A 19,793-nucleotide genomic window follows, 5' to 3' on the forward strand; every position below is an offset into this window, starting at 1 on the left:
TAAGAAGTGCTTAAAAGAAAGCTTTTCCCAAGAGGAGCTGCTTAACAGCAGATTCAGTACCTAATTGTCTTCCGGGCTCAGCAAGTGTACTCTTTATTCCTCACATTTGACTAAATTCCTTTCAGGAGAGTGCAGCATTTTGCCCGAGTGTCATATTGCCTTTGGTTTATCATTTTATTACCAAAGAAAAGAGTGCCTTCCTTTTCATTTCATAATGCTAGAGTTGTTGCTGTGTCACACCAGGACCTCAGCTGAAGGTTACCGTAGGCACAAGCCTCAGGTCCGGGAAGCTCTGGGTCAGAGGCACCCAGGACCCTAGCAGGGTCATTGTGCTAGCATCTTAAATGCTTTGCAGACAAGAGCTCTCCTTATTGCCTAACCTGGCACAGACCTCTCTTCTCTTCCTCCCCACCACCCAGCTCCAATGGCATGCTACTGCAGCTAAGCGTGTTACAAAGACATGCCTCACTGGGTTCTGGGAGCTTCTAATATCAATTATAAGAGACAGAAATGAGGCTTGGAGGAGTTGAATAACTCACCTAAGGTCACATTACTAAGGTACAGAATCTGAGCTACAGACTGTGAAGGCCTGACCTTGGTCAGCCTTGAACTCAGGAGTCTCTGGTCAAACCAGTAGCATTCAGCAATGACTGACAGACTGGACAAGTGAGGAAAGACTTTCATCCCCAAGTTTCCAATTTGATCTATCTGGAAACTGCTAATGAAGCAACCTGAGAAACTGGTTCCTGGAAAGGTAAAACAAGAAAATCCCTGAAACCTGCATGTTGTGCCTTCTTTAAATTACACTCCAACTCATGGAATATAGACTACCCAATATAGAGTGCAATGCAGGCCAAGGCCTGCAAGTTGGGGAGTGGATGAATTAAAACAAATGTGATGGCCACAGCTGTTTAGTCGGCGCCTGGTATGTCTGGTATCTATATAAGAAGGTTTGTCATGTAATCTAAACAACAGTCCTTGGGAGGCAGAGATTACTTTTCCCATTCTATCAATGAAGAAACTGAGGCTCAAAGGAGTCATGGATATTCTCACAGTCACAGAGCGATTCAGTTGCTGAGCTCAGCCAGCAAGCTTGTCTGATTCCAGAACACTTCAGTCTTTGCCTTTCTGAGCAAAACCAGAGTTCCTGGGGCCTGAGACCACCAGAAGGTAGATATGGATGTTACCCAGGCTCTCAGCCCCTTGCTGAGTCAACCTGAAGTGCACCCACGGAGCACACTTTCCTGAGCCAGTGAAGATACAGCTTCTGCATGCCTGTGCTCACATTTAGCTTTCAGAAACAGTTCTGGGTAAAAATTTTTATGAAAGCCCTTTAAAAATATAAATTCAAATGCCACAGTCAAGAGTCTGGCAACAAATATTGTTTTTAATTAAAAATTCAAAAATTAAAAAGCACAATTGCCATCTCCCATATTATCTCTATTCATTTCCCTTGTATTTCCTGGATAATGTCCCTACTTTAAAAGCTCAATAGCTTTAGCGCCAAAATACAATTAGAGTTCTAAAGCAATGCTTAAAATAGAGTATGCTCATCAGTGAATTTAACAAATACATGAGCTGTGGTTATAATGTGCTAGACACTAATTCTTTTACAAATATTAACTCATTTAACTCTGTACTGACTCTGAAATAGATGTTCTTGTTATGATTCTCAATTTATAGATAGGGAAACTAGGGGACTGGGAGGAAAGCAGATGCCCCTAATTCAATCTAGGAAAGGACAGCTTTAGCTCTGGTTCACACCCAGAACCTAGCTCCAGAGTCATGCACATGATTCCTGTAGTAGACATCAAGTGCCAGCTTCGTTTCCCTCTACTCAGAGCTAGGTACTGTTGTTGGTCTAATTCCAAATGTTACCGCTTATTTATCTGTCCCTTCCACAGCATGCACTGGCGACTATATTTTGTCATTCCTATCCTGCCCTTGCCTCGCTTTTCTGGGGCTTTCCTCCACCCCTCTACACCCAACCCACCTGCTTCCTTTTTCCTACAAATATCTCTCTTTCCTTAGTTATTTAATATTTTAATTGAAGGAAGTAAGTCCAATAACACAAAACTGACAGTGGGTCAGAGAATAAATTTCATGACTCCTGGCCAACCTGGAGCTGCAGATGGAATCCCAGCTACAGACATTAACAAAGCTCCCTACCAGCTCTGCCCTGTGGACATGCCTGAGCAGGCCTGCAAATAATGGGGTAATCCTGCAAATCAGCTAAGCCAGAGAACCAGTCAAGCAGGGGCCAGGCAGGAGGTCCCAACACTCTAGGTGGTACAAGTGCTATGGGTTTCACAGAGACAGAAGTAGGTGGCTCTGCCTACACACAGGGATTCATGGGGAGCTTCATGGGCCAATTAGAGAAGGAAACCCAGGTTCAGTTTTGGTGATCAAAGGAGTGTGTGACTCACCTACATAACTACATGGCTAAAAACACTGGAGAGGGGAGTCCTTATCTCAGCTGTGAGCACAGGCTTATTCCTGAGCCTCAACACCTAGACCTCTCCAGCTCTTCCTGGTCGCTTGGCTCTGGGGCCCACTTCTTCTCTTTTCTCTTGTCACCACTTCTGCCACTGATGGAACAGTGCACCTTCTGCCCCTGAGTTGTCCACTCACCTTTCCAGCCAGGGTCTGCTACTGCTTTGACGTCATCATACTTATCAAGCCACTTCCAGCCATCTCTACTGTACTTCTGTGATACCATGGCTATCACCTATCTTTCCTGCCATCTCTAGGACTGAGATTGCAAGCCCCCATAGAATCCAGGATCTGGATTGCCTTGTTCACCACCAACATAGAAGTATAGTGTCTAATACACCACAAGGTCTATAGTAGGATCTCAATACAAGTTTGTTGAATGAATGAAAAAATTTGACAAAAGATTATATGGCTTCCCCTCAGTGCTTGCTTTTCTGTTGCACCTGAAGCCTCCTCCTTAGCTCTCCACAAGAGTGGCTCCTTCAGGGCAGGTCCTCCCTACAGATTCTTTCATTGACCATTCAGACAAAGCAGCCAGCCACTCTCCTTGAGCTCCACCATGTTCTATGGGTTGCCTCCGGAACTTTAGCTCTATCAAGGGAATGGTTTTGCTTTCTGATCAGCCTCATGCCCAGCCCTGTGCCACCTACTTATTAACTTAGTGAATAAATTATGACATGGATATATTATGATCCAAGTTACAAAAATTAAAACAATAACAACAAATGGACTTAAGTCCTCACTGTGCACTTACCAAATGCACGACTTTGGATTACCTGGTCTTCAGCAGTCTTTTCTTTCTGTGACCAAAGGACCCGAAAGAACAATTTTAGTGGAAAAAAAAATGTTTATTTGTGGCTCACAGTTTCAGAGGTCTCAGTTCATAGATGGCTAACCCCATTTCTTTGGACCCAAGGTGAGACAGAACATCATGCCAGAAGGGTGTGGTGGAGGATAGCAGCTCAGGACATGGCAATCAGAAAGAGGAGAGAGCTCTGCTCCCCAGGGACAGAAACATACCCCAAAGATACTTCCCCAATGACCTACCTCCTCCAACCACACTTACTACAGTTACCACAGAGATAATCTATATCAGTGGGGAAAACTCTCATAACGAATCACTCACCTCTAAACTTCCTTGGATTATCTCACATGTGAGTTTTTGGAGGGGCACCTCACATCCAAACCATAACAATATGCAAACTGGGGATAAAGGAACGACCGTGATTAACATCATATTTCAATTAGGCAATGATGTGAAACGCGGGGTGGGCTGGTGGTGTGTGATCATTAAAATCAAGGAATTTTCTCTAACACTAAAATGCTAGTCCTCCCTGTGCCTGGGCCTTGGCTGCAGTTATCCCTGCTTTGCTGCAGTAGAATGAGGAAGGATGACAAGAGGGCTCACAAATTGCAAAGAACTGAGAGTGGCCAGGGCTTCCAGGAGCCATTCGGAAACACTGGGGCTGCATAGGAGCCCAGAAGTGCCGCCACCTGCCTTGTGAGCTGCCCTGCTCTCTTTCTCTCTCCCACTGTAAACATTTGGGTGAAACAAAGGTCCTAAATCCCTCACTGTTTGCACCTTGACTTCCCCTCGGGGTGAACTGTGGCAATTGATGCTGTGAATCCATCTTGACAACATGAATAGAGGATGCTATGTGAAATGAGAGGGGAATCCAGAAGGGAGCTGCTGATGGACTTTGAATCAGCCCAGGGTCTCTTTTCATGCAAATGGGAAAACCCAGGGAGAAAAAGACATGCAGAATCTGAGCCCAAAGGCCACCCAGGGCCACAGCCTGGCTCCAGGAGAGATTCTTGAACTTCTGATAGCCAAAGCCAAGAAAGCATATATTGTGTCCCAGCAGGAGTTGGGAATTGTATTAAAGGGCAAACTTTCTGATTTTCTTTCAGATTGTGTTTTCAGGGAATCTGAATGATGTTTCTCAAGCAGTGAACAAATTCAAGGGAAACAAAAAGTGTTGAAAATGGGCTTTTATAAGCAGACTCCAGGCAAACTCCCATCCTCTTGCAGAAAATGCTTTACAGAGGGAGGACCTGGGACAGTTGCCAGTAGTACAAATGGCTGGAGGCTGGCAAGCCCAAGTGTTGGGAGAATTTTGCTACAAAAATTTATTTTCAAAATCCCTCCTGAGAGCATCGATGACATGACACTTGAGGATGGAATTTGTGTTGCCACTTAGAGACTCTAACAGATAGTTCTGGAAATTTCTATGTCGGGGGTGGTGCTGATGCCCATGGAGGATGCAGTCTTGAGCTGCACATGAGCTCTGCCTTTCAGGAGTTCACCAGCCTGTTCGGCAGATATTTATTTAGCACTTACTGCTTTTAAACACTGAGGAAGTCGCCAAGGATCCAGAGGGGAACAGAACGAAGTCACTGTCTTCAAAGCACTCAGAGTCTTGTCAGGGAGACAGACAACCCAGTGTGTGATGAGCATTTCGAGTGGGGAAATTGAGGGGCAGAAGAGTCTGTGTGACAGGGCAATAGCACCTAGATCTGATGAAGGATGGGACATTAAGTGACCTCAGAGTGGAGACCCAAAGGACAGGTGAGAAGACTCGCAGTCAAGAATGCGACGGGGGATTTTTAGGAAGGGAAAGACCCTCCTTGTGTTACTAGCCAGGAGCGGGGGAGCAGGAGAGTGGGTAAGAAGTAACTGGAACCTGAAGCAGTCACCAGCAGGTGTTCTAAGGGGCCTGGCTGTTCTTCTAAGAACTTCAGGGTTTAGATTCAGGAAATGGCATGATTAGGACCTGGAACTGTGTTAAAACCAGAACCATGTCAGCAGTCTGTGGGAGCACCTGCCACAGCTGTGTTGACTAGAGCCATCAAAGCCCTGGCCATACAGTCACATGACCCAACTCTGGCCTTCCCTGGTTTCCACTCACTGACTCCTGTGCCACCTCCCACTCCCAGGTTGTTCGCAGATAGGTTCTCACCTGTCCCCTACTTGAAATTTGTATACACCATACACCGTCAGTGTAAGGTCTGGTGCTGGCTCATCCGCTGTCTGCCTTCATCCCTGGGGGAAGGGAGACACCCACCCCCATTCTGAGCACCACCGAGCTGTACCACTTTCGCCTGTGCATAGGTGGTTGTTCTCCATGCAGCCTAAGGTTGGACAAGCAGGAGCAAAAGGTCAGCCAAGGACCCCGATTTGCTTGATGACAATAGCTCAAGGATGACTAATAAATAGGTTTCACTCCCTTCGTTCATTCCATTCACCCAGTAATGCCTGCAGCCTATTTCTAAAGCTGGGCTGCAGTCAGTGTTGGAGTCCATTGGTGACATCTGGCACTGGGGAATGTAGGGAAGTTCCACAGAGCATCCCTAACATTCACTTCCTCTCCCCACTCCAGAGGGAAGTTTAAGACCTGTCCCTGGGAAGTCCATTTGCTCCCATCCTTGACAAATCCCCAAACCCAGAAGTCCTCCTGGACATCCCTGGGGCCCTCTTTCATGATTCCTCATACAGGTTTCCCAAATACCCCTCTAATGTGCCCACATTTTCTGCCATAATCTCAGTCTAAGTGGTTCTCATCTCTTGCCTGGATGTTTTGCATTAACCATTTAATTGCTTTCATGCCTCTCTCTCCTCATAAGCACCATTTCATTGAATCTACTCTGTTCAATATTCCAGTTGAAATGATATTTTTAAAAACATCTGATCATGTCTTCGATATCTGAGCAAAACACTTCAGTGGCTTCCCATCACTCCCAGGATGAAGATCAACAAGGCTCTACCTGTCTGTGTCCCCTCACTTCACGCCACTTCACTGTACTCAACTAGACTCCAGCCATGGCACCTATTTTGACTTCTCAAACATGCTGTGCCTTCTTTTCTACCAGGCCCAACATATGCTGTTCTCTCTTCTTAGTATGCTATCCCACACCCACCAGCACACACGCGTGCACATACAACACACACACACACATATATATGCACACATACATGCTTCAACTAATCAGCCATCCCAGTTAATCCTCCATTGTGGCCTGAGTTCACTGAGCATGTCTTCTCCTTGGGATTCATTGCAGAGGTAGTAATCTGTTTGTTTAACCTGTTTGATTAATATCTGTGTCTCCCCATGGCAAGGCAGGCCTGGGGTTCTACCCTGCCCCACACTGTGCTGACTGACTACCTACTGCAGAGCTTACCTTCAGGTATTGTTATAGGAATTGTAAATTACAGTTTTGCAGTTACTTTACTTTCTTTTAAATTTCATACAAAGATAAATTTTTCATGAGGCAGAATGTTAAATGAAGAATGTGTGAAATGTGTGTCTACACTACCCACTTTGCCCGTAAGCAGGAAAACTATCATGGACGTTGTTGTTGGCAATGGATCAGCATTGTACTTACTAACTCAAAAGGCAGATAAAGTGATGGTATCTGTGAAGTCTTCCAGAAAGATATTCAAAGAGAGAACAACACATTACCTTATGTCAATATATATTTTGGTTTAGTTTAATATTTTAATAACTAATAGTATAATAAGGTTTATTTTTCAAATTTATAGTATTATATACTCTTACTTTGCAATTATTCTTTGTGAAACAAAAGATTAAAAACAAGTCAATTAAATAATTTTTTTATTATAGAAACCGTACAACTAACATGTGCGGGAGGCCTAATAAGTGTCAGGTATCTTTCTCAGCACCAGCATTATTGTGCTGAACAAGAGACAAAATGTGCACCCTCCTGGACCAATGGGATAGACAGACAAAAAACAAAAAGATAAATAAGTGAAACCTATAGAAAATTAAATAATGATGGCTGTGGGAAGAAAAAAAAATCAATAAAACATGAAAGGAGCCCACTAAGCCATAAGCCAGGAGTACGTGGCCACCTGGATCTGGACCTAAGGGAAGGCCGCCATGAGAAGGTGACTTTGGCAGAAAGGCCTCAAAAAAAGAGAGCGATGTTTATTATTATGTTTTCAATTATCTGTGATTACTAATAAACTGGGAGTTTCAATCCCTTGAAATGGCTGTTTTCACCACCCACTTGCATATAAATCATGCTTCATTATAAGCAGATCCGTTCACACCTTTTTGTGGGCTCAGGGGAATGCTGTGTGTGCTCCCACATAATGCTGTTGCTCCCTAATGATAACATTTCCTGCGTGTTACGATGCAGAGAAAAGGTATGGACCTGCTGCCCCCCAGGCGCCTCCCAGGAGGGGTCATTCCACAGCTTTCCCTGGAAGCCGCTGCAGCATTCAGCTCCAACATAAAGGGAAGGGGCTTCTGAGCCGTCCCCTTGACTAAGTCTAGCAGCCACCTCAGGACTGGGAGTTCAGAAATGAAAATCTTGACCTAGTAATTGGTGAGATTCAAAACCCTCCGGGCTACTGGTGTGAAATCATTTGAGGTTAACGGCCCTTTACAGGCTCACTTGATTTATTCTAGTGTCTCCTATGCAGACCGGACACTGTTAGCTCATTCATTACTTACACATTGATTGAAGTCTCTTTTTGCCAGCCATTGTGTTTGGGCCTCGAATATAAAAAGATAAACTCAAAGAGCTCAGTTGACCAACTGAAACCTAAATAGACTGGCACCATGTGGTGTCACAAATGCTGAGAAAGATCCACGCAAAGGGACATGATAGTGGAGGGAATGACTAATCCCCTTCAGCAAGGAAATGAGATTTGCCCTAAGATTTGAAGAAGAGTAGGAGTCTGTGTGCTAATTGGGGCATCCCAGGCAGGAGGGACTGTGGCACGCACTGTGGTGACATGCTCAGTATCACAATAAATAGTACATGCTCTACGCAGCATAGAGGACACAAGGTGGTCAGGATTTTCCCTCCCTACAGGATCCTACAGTGTGTTGAGGGCAGGGAGAAAACAAGGATTAACCAGGAGGCAGGCAGAGCTATGCTGTGTGATCCACAGAGACAACCATATGGTTTCCTGGATTTAAACTTTAGATGAATTATTTTTCTTTAATTAACTATAAGATCATTGTATTATTTCTGAAAAAAAATGTATTTATTGTAAAAATATCACATTAAGAAGAAAGCAAAGATATCAAAAAATTGTTCACCAAGACAATACTTTGTTAATAATCTAGTCACTCCCCTAGAGACTAATTAGATGTGCAGTATGCAGCACGTGATTGGGGTCACGCCATCCATCCATCTTATTCTTAGCTATATTCTGTGGATTTCCTTCCACATCAGTAACTTGCATTGATTCATGTTGGTAGCATTGTATGGATTGCTTTTTCTTACGTGCTTCTGACGAATTTCTTCTCATCATGAGATCCAATGCAGTGTCCATAAGTCTAAGAAGTAGCGGATCTCCATAAAAGAAGACCCACCATGGTGTGTCATTTTTGCAGTTATAAAACTCCTCAACTTCTTTCAAAAAAGTGCTTTTAGTATACAGAATATAAAATGGGGAAAATTCTGGGCATCACTTGCATATTTTCATCCATTTTCTTTAACGGTACTACACTGATTGATTTTCATTTGCTGAAATTAAAGCGTTCAAGTAAATAAATCCTTGAGCATCACATGCAGCTTTGTTTAACCATAGACAAGCTCATGCTCCTCCAACTTCAATGGTAATTAGATTTCCAATTTTGGAGAATTAGGCTTTGAGGAATGTTTCTTCAGAAACAGGTTCCTCTGATAAGGTGAGGAGAAGTTTACAGAAACTCTGGAGTCTGATAGGCCAGACACTGGTGCTTCCTTCCCATGTGACCTTGGGAAGTGACTTTGCCTCTCTGGTCTTTAGTTTCCTCTTTTGCTAATCTACAGTGAGACATCCCTACCATAGTTATGGAGAAGTGCACAAGAGACTGTAGGAAGCTCCCTGATTCAGTGCTGGTCCACAGTGCGTGCTCTCAGAGCCACATACAAGGTCACTTATAGAATGCAATCCAGGTATGCCACCCGGACCCTCTAGGGTCTTCCCTCTCTCATTGCTTCTGCTGTTGCTATTCCTGGAACTGAAATTCAATGTAGAATATTTTCAATAAATATTCATCAAATGAATATAATATTTAGTAAAAAAATGTTTGAAATCATGCTCATTTTTCAGGGACCCTCATTTCATGAAATTCTCCCCTATCATCCTTGGTGAAGTGGGTCTTCCTTTCTCTGAGGTCTCATTGAACACTGTTAGCCCAAATCATAGGACTATCCCACCTGCTGCCTTAATGTAGAGTCACTCTTAAAGAGCCTCGAGAATGGGGTGAGAGGGGACAGACCACATTTGTAGGGGATAGAGCAGAAGGAGTGCTGTGTGCATCAGAAGCCTGGTTTGATCTCTTGCTATTGACAACCCAAGTGATCAGTTTACTAACCCCACGTTTTTGCTCTTTTCTGCAAATACCTGTTTTGCCAAAATAAGTGAAGTTTGAATACCATTATGTACCTAGAAGTGCTTGACAGAGGAGGCCAGCAGTTCCCAGACCTGCCTGGGTACTCCAAATCCTTAGGAGCTTTAAAAAACTCTCCCTGCCAGATCACTCCTATGAAGTTCAATTCAGCTGGTCTGGAGAGGATCCGAGGATTGGGCAGCCACAGGCACTTTGACAAAGCCCCAGGCCATTCTGATGGATGGCTAAAGTACAGATTCATGAGAGAGCCTCATAAACATGTCCATAGATTTTAATTTCAGAGAGAAACTTTTTTAATTAATTAATTTACTTTTAAAATACACAACAGTGGAATGCAATACAACCCTTATTACACATATAGAGCACAATTTTTCGTATCTGTATATAAAGTATGTTCACACCAACTTATACCATTATACTGTACTCTTTTTTTTTGCATTGCCTTATATACAAACAGAGATATGAAAAATTGTGGTATATAGGAACTTCTTTTTAACAATGCTGAGAGTGAATGTGTTTCTGTACTCTTTGTCTCTATCTCCCATCCACCCCCCAGAAACACACACCTGCAACATTTCATGGGCTCACAACCTTTTCAGCTGGGTTCCATTCACCTTCCAACACAAGGTCACTTGTGTCACTCCTTCCTCTCACTCTAGTCTAAGACTTCCCCCGTGACAAAACACTAGTGAAAGCATAATGTCTGCTTAAACTGGTCCCAGAGTATGTATGCACCTCGGGTCCCAGCTTCATTGCCCCTCTATGCAGGCTGTCCCAAGTGCGGCAGAGGATATCTTCAGTTAACACCCCCACTGTGGGCATGGAAGCGGTGCCCTTCACATCCATGTTAGCACCTACACCCCTCCAGCAGCAACTGTGTGAACAGGGCCACAAGTGCCTGGGAAGCTGACAAGGAACACTAAAGACCAGGAAGGGTTGTAGGGGCATTTGCAAGAGGCACACCTCTCAGTCCCACTTCAGAACAGTACTCAAGAGAGGAAAACACCATCCTATGACACTCAGAGGTCACTTCATTTGTAAGTCGTTTGTATGAGGTGGGGGGCGAGGAAGGAACAACGCCAGGACCCTTGCATATTTGACTTCATTGAATTCCCACAGTAACCCTGTGAAATAGATGGTAGTATTCTATTTGCCAAATTGTAGAACTAAGGCACAGAGAGAAGACAGAGCTCACCTAATGCTACATTTCTAGTTAGCAATGGGGCCAGGATCCAAACTGCTCCATCAGACTAAAATCCAGGGCTTTTCCCATTTCACCAAGAATCCCAGCAAGGAATAACAGGCTAGGAAATGGCATCCTAACTGCTAGGGTTGTGCAAAGCATTTAATCTCTTCCAGACTCAGTCTGCCCACTGAAGGAAAAGATCCTTGTGCTGATTTTCAGAGTTGTGTGATAAACACACAAGAGAATGGATGGAGTTCCATACATAACTATGAAGATCCATGCATAATTATGAGCTATTAAAATGCAAACATAACTACAAAGATGGGAAACTCTGGAGAGTAAAATGCATCTGTGTCACACTCAGTCCTTCCCCACAACAAACCATGTGGCACTACACTCTTGCCCAGTTTCCATAACATGAAGATGGCCTAGGACTTAGTTTGTTGACAATTAACCAGTTACTTTGCTTTTCTCTACTGTGGTGATCCCAATAAAAGAATATTATCTTTCATTTCTTAGATCCCACTTTCAGGTTGCATGTCTCACTTCCTCTCATCTTTTATAAAGAAGTAGTGCCCCCTAAGCCTGATTTCTCCTCTGTTCCCTGTTTCCATAGTTAGAGCACACTTGCTGCAGCACCCAAATTCAGAACTTACCCATCACGGAGGAGGCTGTGTCCATCTCAGTGGGTCGCCAATCAAAGTCTTACCTCCACCACACCTCTCACCAGGACCCCTGCAGAAACCTTTCCAGTTAATCTCTCTGCCTCCACCCTCAGGCGCCTTCCCCAAATTCATGCTTCAAATTGTGCTCCGAATGATCTTTTAAAATGCAAAATGTTTATGACACCCTTCTGCTTAGCACCACTTCATGACTTCCATTTACAGTTTGAATTAGATGCAAGCATCTCAAGCTGCAAGATCTACCTACACCTCCTTCCTCATAGTTTGCTAGCGCACCCTTTGATGGCTACCCTCCAATTACAGGGTTGCTTTTTGCTGCCTCGGGACATTTGTAGTTACCATTTTCTGTTCCTAGACTTCTCCTTGCCCTACAGGAGGACTTCCTGGACTTGCCCTACACAGGGATGGCTCATTAAAACCATTCAGGTCAACTTAGACACCAATTCTCAGTAAAGGTCATTCTTGATCCCTGATTTGAATCATGTCATCACCCAGCCCACTGCCTGGACCAGAAGACACTGGCCATGTTCATAGAATGCTATGAAAACCAGCAGTTCCCTGAGCAATTCATCTGAGAGTCCTGTGCCTTCTCCACCCTCCTCCCACCCATCAGTGCTCAATAGCCAGGCTAATGGAACTGGTCCTCTTCCCTGCTTCTTCCAGGAGCGGCTTGTGCTATCTGTGCTTCCTCGGTTTGTGGTCCTGGAAATGATCAACGACATGACCAATGTGGAGGATGAGCACCTGCAGCACCAGTTCCACCGCATCTATATCCACCGCTATGAGAACGTCAGGTGAGAAGCTCGGAGCCCTCGCCCTGGTTCTCCCTGTGATCTGTGTGCGCCTGGCCGCTCTCAGTGTCCTGCTGTGACTCTGTCTGCATGAATGTCAGTGCCTTTCTTCATTTGGTTGATTAATTCATTAAGTGGCGATTATTCATCAGAGTTTTACATTTCCAAATTGAGGTTACAGAAGAATGTCAGAAAATTTGATTATATTTGCTAGTTGACTTACTGCCTGGCTCCCCTAGAGGAGGCTTGCTACAGATCCAGTGGGAAAGGAAAAAGCTCTGTAGACTACAATTGGAAAAATAATCTCAAAATGCAGTCCGGAGGCTTCGGGTATAATCACATGGATTGCTTCCTTATATTCCTCACAAGAATCTTTAAAACAACTTGAAACAGAGACTACAACTTCTTTTCCTTTGCAAACATATTGCTGGCCAACCATTCTCCATCTTGCATCCATCCACCAATCATCCCTCTACGCACTACCCATCCATCCACCCAACCACCCACTCACTCACCCATCCAGTCATTCATCCACCTACCCATTAATTCACCCATCCATCGTCCATGTAATCAGTCCATCTGACTGTGAGTGTCTCTGTGTGCCCAGGAATACATTATACCTGGCTTATACTGAAAATCAAAGGGTAGACTCCATAGTGAGGAAAAACAGCTTCAGGATCTTAAGTCTGCTGTGAGAACTTAGGCAGTGTGCTTACCTCAGTCTCAGGATATTTCTTTGTAAAATGGATATTTTAATCACCACTTTGCAAGGGTTGAGGTAGACTACATGTCTGAAGATGCATACGTAACACAGGTGTCATCAGCATCTCGTTGAGCCAGACACGCTGTAGGTTGTTTCAGACATGTTTCCTAGTTGTAAGCCAAAGCATCCAACCCTGGCTGATTTAAAAGAAGTATATTAAAAGGCTGTGTGGCAGCTTACAGAATCACAAGAGAGCATGGAGAAGCAGGCTGGGCACCTGGGCTGGAATAAAAACCAGGCCACAAGGCCAGTCACACCAGAGCACCAGGCAGTTGGCATGCCACCACCACCGTCTCCAAACAGCTCATTGCTTGTGCTGCTTACCTCTGTCCCCTGACACAGGGTACTGCTGTTCCTCCTGCAGAAACTGGACATTGCTGCCTTTCCTTACTCCCACTATCTGCTCCCTGCAACTTCTTTGCACCTCACGTTAAGCCCTAGGGCAGATGTGCTCACTGGCTAAGCCCATTTTCTGTAAGTGCTGGGAGAGCAGGCTTCTGGATTTTCAGCTTATACCCTAATATTGTATTTCTTTCCTACCAAATATCTTAATGTGGAAATTTCCCAAATCTTGGGTAAAAGTCCACATATTGAACCGTTCTAAAAAATGACAACATATACCGTTCCTTCCTTCCCAACATTGGTAGGAAGGAAGAACAAGTCTTTCTGGCATCTCTAAGGGAGATGCAGGGACTCACATTTCAAAGCACCATCCCATGGCGATCTTGATTCTGACACAACCTTTTAATAGGCACTTAACAGCATTGATGTGGGTGCTTGAGGTTGCCAAGCAGCTCTTTGTCAGAAAGCAACTCCAATAGAGATGCACCCTAGAGCTAGGATCAGAAATTAGGAGATCATGGATACCAGTTGTCTAACAGTAGCACCTGTCAATCAACACTGCAATTCTATTAAGAAAGCAGAGTGCTAGCTGATTGTAAAAGGAGGCGAACCTGGGCAGGGCAGTGGGGAGTGGGGCAATTGGAGTGGGTAGAAAAGTCTTTCTGGAAGAAGGGATCCTTATTATCCTTATCTGAGAGGGTCAGCCAAATGGAAAAAAAGAAAATTTAAAAGACATGAGTTTTGCATAAGTGAGGGCAGAGCTGTGGTATGTGCTGATGACTTTCCATATCCCTTCTTTGTTGGCAAAGTGGCGTGATGATAAAGGCCAGTCCCTAGAGAGATCAGAAATTGGATGGCTCTTTTGGAAGAAAATAAATAAATAAGATATAAATGTATATGTGTTATATAAATATATAAAAATAAAATAATATAAATGGCAGATGAAAATGCCTGTCGCCATGGAGAAAGAGGGAAGAACAAAGTACCTTCAAAAAGGAAAATAATAATAACAAGCCCACACACCCACACCATCAAGTGCCACAACCAATGTGTTTGTCCTTCTTTCTGTGCTTCCTATAATCCCAAACAGCCCAAGTTACTTCTGCCCTTGCAAGCCTGAAAATGTATTTTAAACATCTTATTCTGCAGATCCTATTCCAGAGTTCACAACACTCTGAATTAAAATCCCCCGTTTCCTGCCCTGCCTCCTGCACCAGGCCAGAAGAGCGGTTTCCAAGGGAGAAGAATGGCAGGGGGCAGCCACCACCAGGGCTCTGCTAGGGGCGGCGGTGGCAAGATGCCCACTGTTGGGGCTCAGTGCTGGGGAGACAACCTCACGAGGGGCAGAGGGGGCTCTTCTGCCCGAGACCAAGCTGTTGGGTGCTAAAATAAGACCAGAGGCAAGGAAAGCAAAGCAGAGGAGGATGGTCCTGAGCCCTGAGAACAAAGCCAGACCGGCTGCTACACCCCCTCCTCAGCCCCCAAAGCAAACCGCTGCAGAGTGGGGAACAGTCTTGAAATTATTTCCAGTGCTGTCGCCCTCTTCACAGCAACCCGCCTCCTTCATTCTTTCTTCTGTGGCTTTTTTTAGTTTGTGTGTTTATTTGATGACCCTTCCCTAAAAATTGTCTCTAGTGCATTTCTAAGTGTTGATTTCAGTGCCTCCTGTCAGCAAAGGGTGTGTTCCATTCCACTCGGAAGACAACAAGTTTATAGCAAGAATGGAGAGACCTGATGACCTTAAGCCTAATGTCTCGTGGCAGCTGGAGAAAAGTCCCTAGCCTTGACCTCCGTCCTTTCAACCACCAAATGGTTAATGTACAGCTCTGACTCAAACCAGTGTTTCTATGTCTGTAGCGTGCACATCAATCAAGGGAGACTCTTATTGAAGCAAATTTTGATGAGTGGGTTGGGAGGGGTTTCGATTCTGCATTTCTGACAATCCCAGGAGAGGCCAGGGGTGGCCAAACCCACATTCTGAAAAGAACTTAATTCTGGTATTTCTGTTGACTGGATTCAGGATACAGGTGTAATAAGGCCAGACAAATTGTGTACTGGGTAGGTGGGACCCAGAGGTGACTTTTTCCTTCTATTTACATAATAGATGGAGCACACTTGGCCACACATGACTCTACTCCACTAAATGCCTTGACAGCGGGGCATAGGCAGGCAGGAGACTAGTGATGGAGTGGCTGGCTTTGTGCAGGGAGGTCTCCATAAATATAGAGTCATAGCGTGAATGAGGTCATAGATTTTAATAGATACCAAAAAGAGACAGTGCTGTTCTAAAGACCAGGTACAGCATGGACAAAGACACAGGTATATAAAGAAACCTCTGAAGTTTCAGAGAAGCTAAAAAGTGAGCAATGATAAAACATAGCATCCTGTTTGGGATCCCATCCTTCCTCTGAGAGGTCCCTGAGGTGATGGGGAGGTGAGTGGAGCAGTGTCCTTCAGTGGACAATCCCAGCTATATCACAGGCCACCGGTGAGATGTGGGCAAGTCTCCTTGCCTCTCTGAGCTTCATGTCCTTAGATCCAGACTGCAGAGCACTGTGCCTGCCTCACAGAGTAACCTGAGAGATCAGCCAAGATGGTACCCATGCAGTGCAGGCTCTGGGAGGCTCTTGAGGGCTGCTCCTGCCCTTCTACCAAGCCATAAGTGTAGAATAAGTCATCACTTTGCTGAAATCCTATGAAAATGTAAAGAGTTTTCAGAGATTGGTCATTCTGTCTGAAGCCTGCCAACTTTGCCAGCAGGGCTCACATTTTGGAGAAAGTCTAACTATTTGCCTGCCATGTTGGGTAGAGTACATGTCACTGGGCTTGAGTTGCTGAGCTTCTGTGTTCTGCCCCAGCCCTGGAGTCTGTTCTGCAATGTGCTCATGGCATCTACGTTACTGTTCTTTATAAAAATATAGACATAACCCATGAAGTTTCATTGTGCTTTTCACAACAAAGCCATTTATTTACACTGAACAATTCCTTTGGAGTCTGCCTTGCCTACATCCCCCATCCCACTCAGAAGGACCTTCAGCTGACCCACTGTCCTTCCTGATCACCTGAGTAGCCTCTCCTTGCTGAGATATTTGTTAAATACCAAGACATTCCTCCTGCCTCCCATGGCAGGAAGAGCAAAAAATCTCAGACCACAAAGACGTTTGATTTATTTGGATGGAGTTGATGTTTCTCCCAGAACAGATTAAAATATTAATATGCTTTCTCCCACCCCCACCCCTTCCCTGTTTAGTATTCTTTTTGCAGATGTTAAAGGATTTACCAACCTCTCTACGACCTTGTCCGCTCAGGAGCTGGTCAGGATGCTCAACGAGCTCTTTGCCAGATTTGATCGACTGGCCCATGTGAGTTGAATTTAATTCCCTCCTAGTCTTCTGTAGGAGTGTGGTACTGCATGTGGAATGAGGGAAGAGAAAGATTCAGCCTTCATCACCAATGCCATTACCATTCTGCATCCTGTCCCCAGGCCTGGACCCCTGACCCTCTCACATTCTGGGGACTGATGTTAGTTATTTATTGGTCTCGGGTGGGAGGTTTGTCAGATTAATTTTCCCAATTGAGAGACAGCTGATTGAGTGACAGTCATGCTGGTCTGTTCTGTTTTCCGTTCCCTCATCATTATTTCCCCCTGCACGTGGCCAGGTGCCATCCAGCTGCAGGATCAGTGTTCGTACATACAGTGATGGCCGCCTGCAGTTTCCTAGCCAACCCCAGCCATCTGCAATGAATTGCCTGTTTTCAAGACCCCGTAATCTGCTGGACCATCCCACCACCATTTTGTTCAACCTAACTTGACAGCTTTGTTTTAGCCAACCAGACACTGCCTTCATTTTTCAGCTGGCTTAATCAAAACTAAGATAGAAAACAAATGAAAGGAGATGAACGTTTCCTATCAAAACACATATTTCTAATCCTGAAGCCACTCGGGCTCCTGAGGGATAGCATTATCACCCTGTAATTTAGAGTGGGCTCTGGGCTCTCATCGGAATAACCTAAGTTTCTGCATTGTGAAGTGTATACAATCGTGCCAGCTTCATGGGCTGTAGTGAGAATTAATTAAGACTGCATCAAGTGGGAGTTCAGTTTAAGAATACCAAATGTCCTGTTCCAAGGTTGCCTCACTCCAAGGAGATCCATCCCCTCATATTCGCCTTTGAGCAGCTAGTAGGTGCTGCGCCTAGTGCTCTCTGATGGGGACATGGGAATGAAGAAAGCACCTCTTCCTTTCCTGAAGCTGACTCTGGCCAGGAGTACATGAATAGGTAGTGCAGTGTGCGGTGTGCCAGGAAGAAAGCCAGCCTGGGTGCTGTGCAAACACAGAGGCAACCTGTAACCCTTAGATCAGAGAAGACTTCCTGGAGAAAGTGACTCATAAGCTGAATCCTAAAAATGAGATAAACAAACACAATAGAACACTGTTCTGCTATTAAAAAAAAAAAAGAATCATCCACTGATCTATGCACATCAATGACTGTCAAATGCAATACGCCAAGTGAAAGACATGAGATACAAAGTAGATAACTTTGTGACTCCACTTATGATACAGTCTGTGAAAGATAAAATTACAGAGGCAGGAAACAGAATAAGTGGTTGCAATCGTGCTGGCTTGGGAGAGCGTGGATTGCGATCACAGCAGAAAAGGGATGACTTAGGGAGTGATGTAGCGCTCTGTGTCTTGATTGTGGTGGTTTCATGACTGTACACATTTGGCAAAAGGGAAGTTGTTATTGTACCTAGTGTATACACTAGTTAGCAAGGTGAAGAAATCAGGAAAGTTTGATTTATGCGGAGGAGAGCATAAGAATAAAGATGTTGTTCTGTATATGTGGAGAAAGCAGAAGAGACCCTAGAGGGAAAGTGAAAGGTAAGCAGCCATGAAGAGTCAACCAAAGGCAAACAGGGGGGTGCCAAGGAACCCGAACTCCCAGTTGAAGCTCCTGGACAGCCATCAGACAGGAGTCCGGAGAGGGAGGAGGTGGAACTGAGGTCTCTGCCCAGTAGTGGGGTTTACCTGGAGGACTAGACATTTGGGGGAAAGCAGGTATACCCTTTCTTTTGATTATGCATTGAGGATGGTTGGTATTAGTTACATGGAATTATTTCATTCTTTGTGGTTCTGAATTTTTTCTCAAAGGTGTAAAGATGAACAAAAATAGCCTTCTGATGAGGGATAGATCAAAGTCAACTTTTGGTGCCATAGTAAATCAAACAGACCCAGAGAAAAGGTGGAAAAGTAAAATTTAATCCATTATTCAACCAACATTTATTGAGTATTTGCATGTGCCAGGCACCATACAAGACTCTGGGAAGACAAAGGCAGTCCTATCCCACAGAAAGCTCAGAGTCTGGCAAGGGAATAGGACAATGATCATCACAGCAGTGCATCCCGAGAAATAAGAAATACGGATGTCCCGGGGGTCAGGAAGGGGTCATCCATACTTGAGGGGTGGACAGGAATCTGGCAGCACCCAGAGAGGAAGCCCCATGCAGGCTGGGCCAGGAGCCACAGCAGGAGCCTTTCTGGCATAGGATTAGATGAGTGCCTTTTAGGCTCCGACACTGCGCAAAGGCAGAGAACTGTGAAAACACACTGCTTGTTTAGAGAGCTAGAAGAAGCTCAAACTTGCTAGCATGTAAAGGGCACAGGAGCTCTGGTGAGAAATGAGATGGATGAAGAAAAGAAGAAAAAAATCTCAGAGGGTGGAGTGCAGCATTTTAAGGAATGGGGTCTTTGCTCTGTAGCTTGATCTTTTTCACTCTGGTGATCCTTTACAACCTGCAGGGCTGGGAGTGAAGTGGGGACACACAGCCAACCAAGTATCCATGGGTTCAGGAAGTCACCATCTATCATCTGGGGCTTGAGACTAGTGAAAATATCTTAATGAAAAAAATGTCAATAAAATTAAACAGAGACATATCATGGAGTCAACATATTATTAGTTTTGATAAGAATATTAAACTTGGTGACCCCTGGGGGATGTGTTGTCCTGTGCCGAGTGCTTTTCCTGGGTGGTCTCAGTCTGCTCTCTTTATTGTTCCCATCTTACAAAACAAGTGTCTGAGTCTCAAAGAAGTAAAATGATCTATCCAGAAGCCTCAGGAGATTGTGTGTGTGTGTGTGTGTGTGTGTGTGTGTGTATGATT

The 19,793-nt window shown here is 44.6% G+C and overlaps 1 protein-coding gene across 4 annotated transcripts in view; it reads left to right on the plus strand.

Moving 5' to 3' along the window:
• The window catches only part of Adcy8 (adenylate cyclase 8), a 216,573-nt gene that overhangs the window by 69,234 nt on the left and 127,546 nt on the right, over positions 1-19,793 (plus strand). For all 4 annotated transcript variants that reach the window (XM_021724125.2, XM_078016706.1, XM_005316148.4 and 1 more), the window contains exons 3-4: positions 12,399-12,529; positions 16,882-16,993. In XM_021724125.2, coding sequence (XP_021579800.1) covers positions 12,399-12,529; positions 16,882-16,993 — 243 coding nt within the window. The remainder of the gene's footprint in view (positions 1-12,398; positions 12,530-16,881; positions 16,994-19,793) is intronic.

This window comes from Ictidomys tridecemlineatus, chromosome 7 (assembly GCF_052094955.1).
Source record: "Ictidomys tridecemlineatus isolate mIctTri1 chromosome 7, mIctTri1.hap1, whole genome shotgun sequence".
Classification (NCBI taxonomy): domain Eukaryota; kingdom Metazoa; phylum Chordata; class Mammalia; order Rodentia; family Sciuridae; genus Ictidomys; species Ictidomys tridecemlineatus.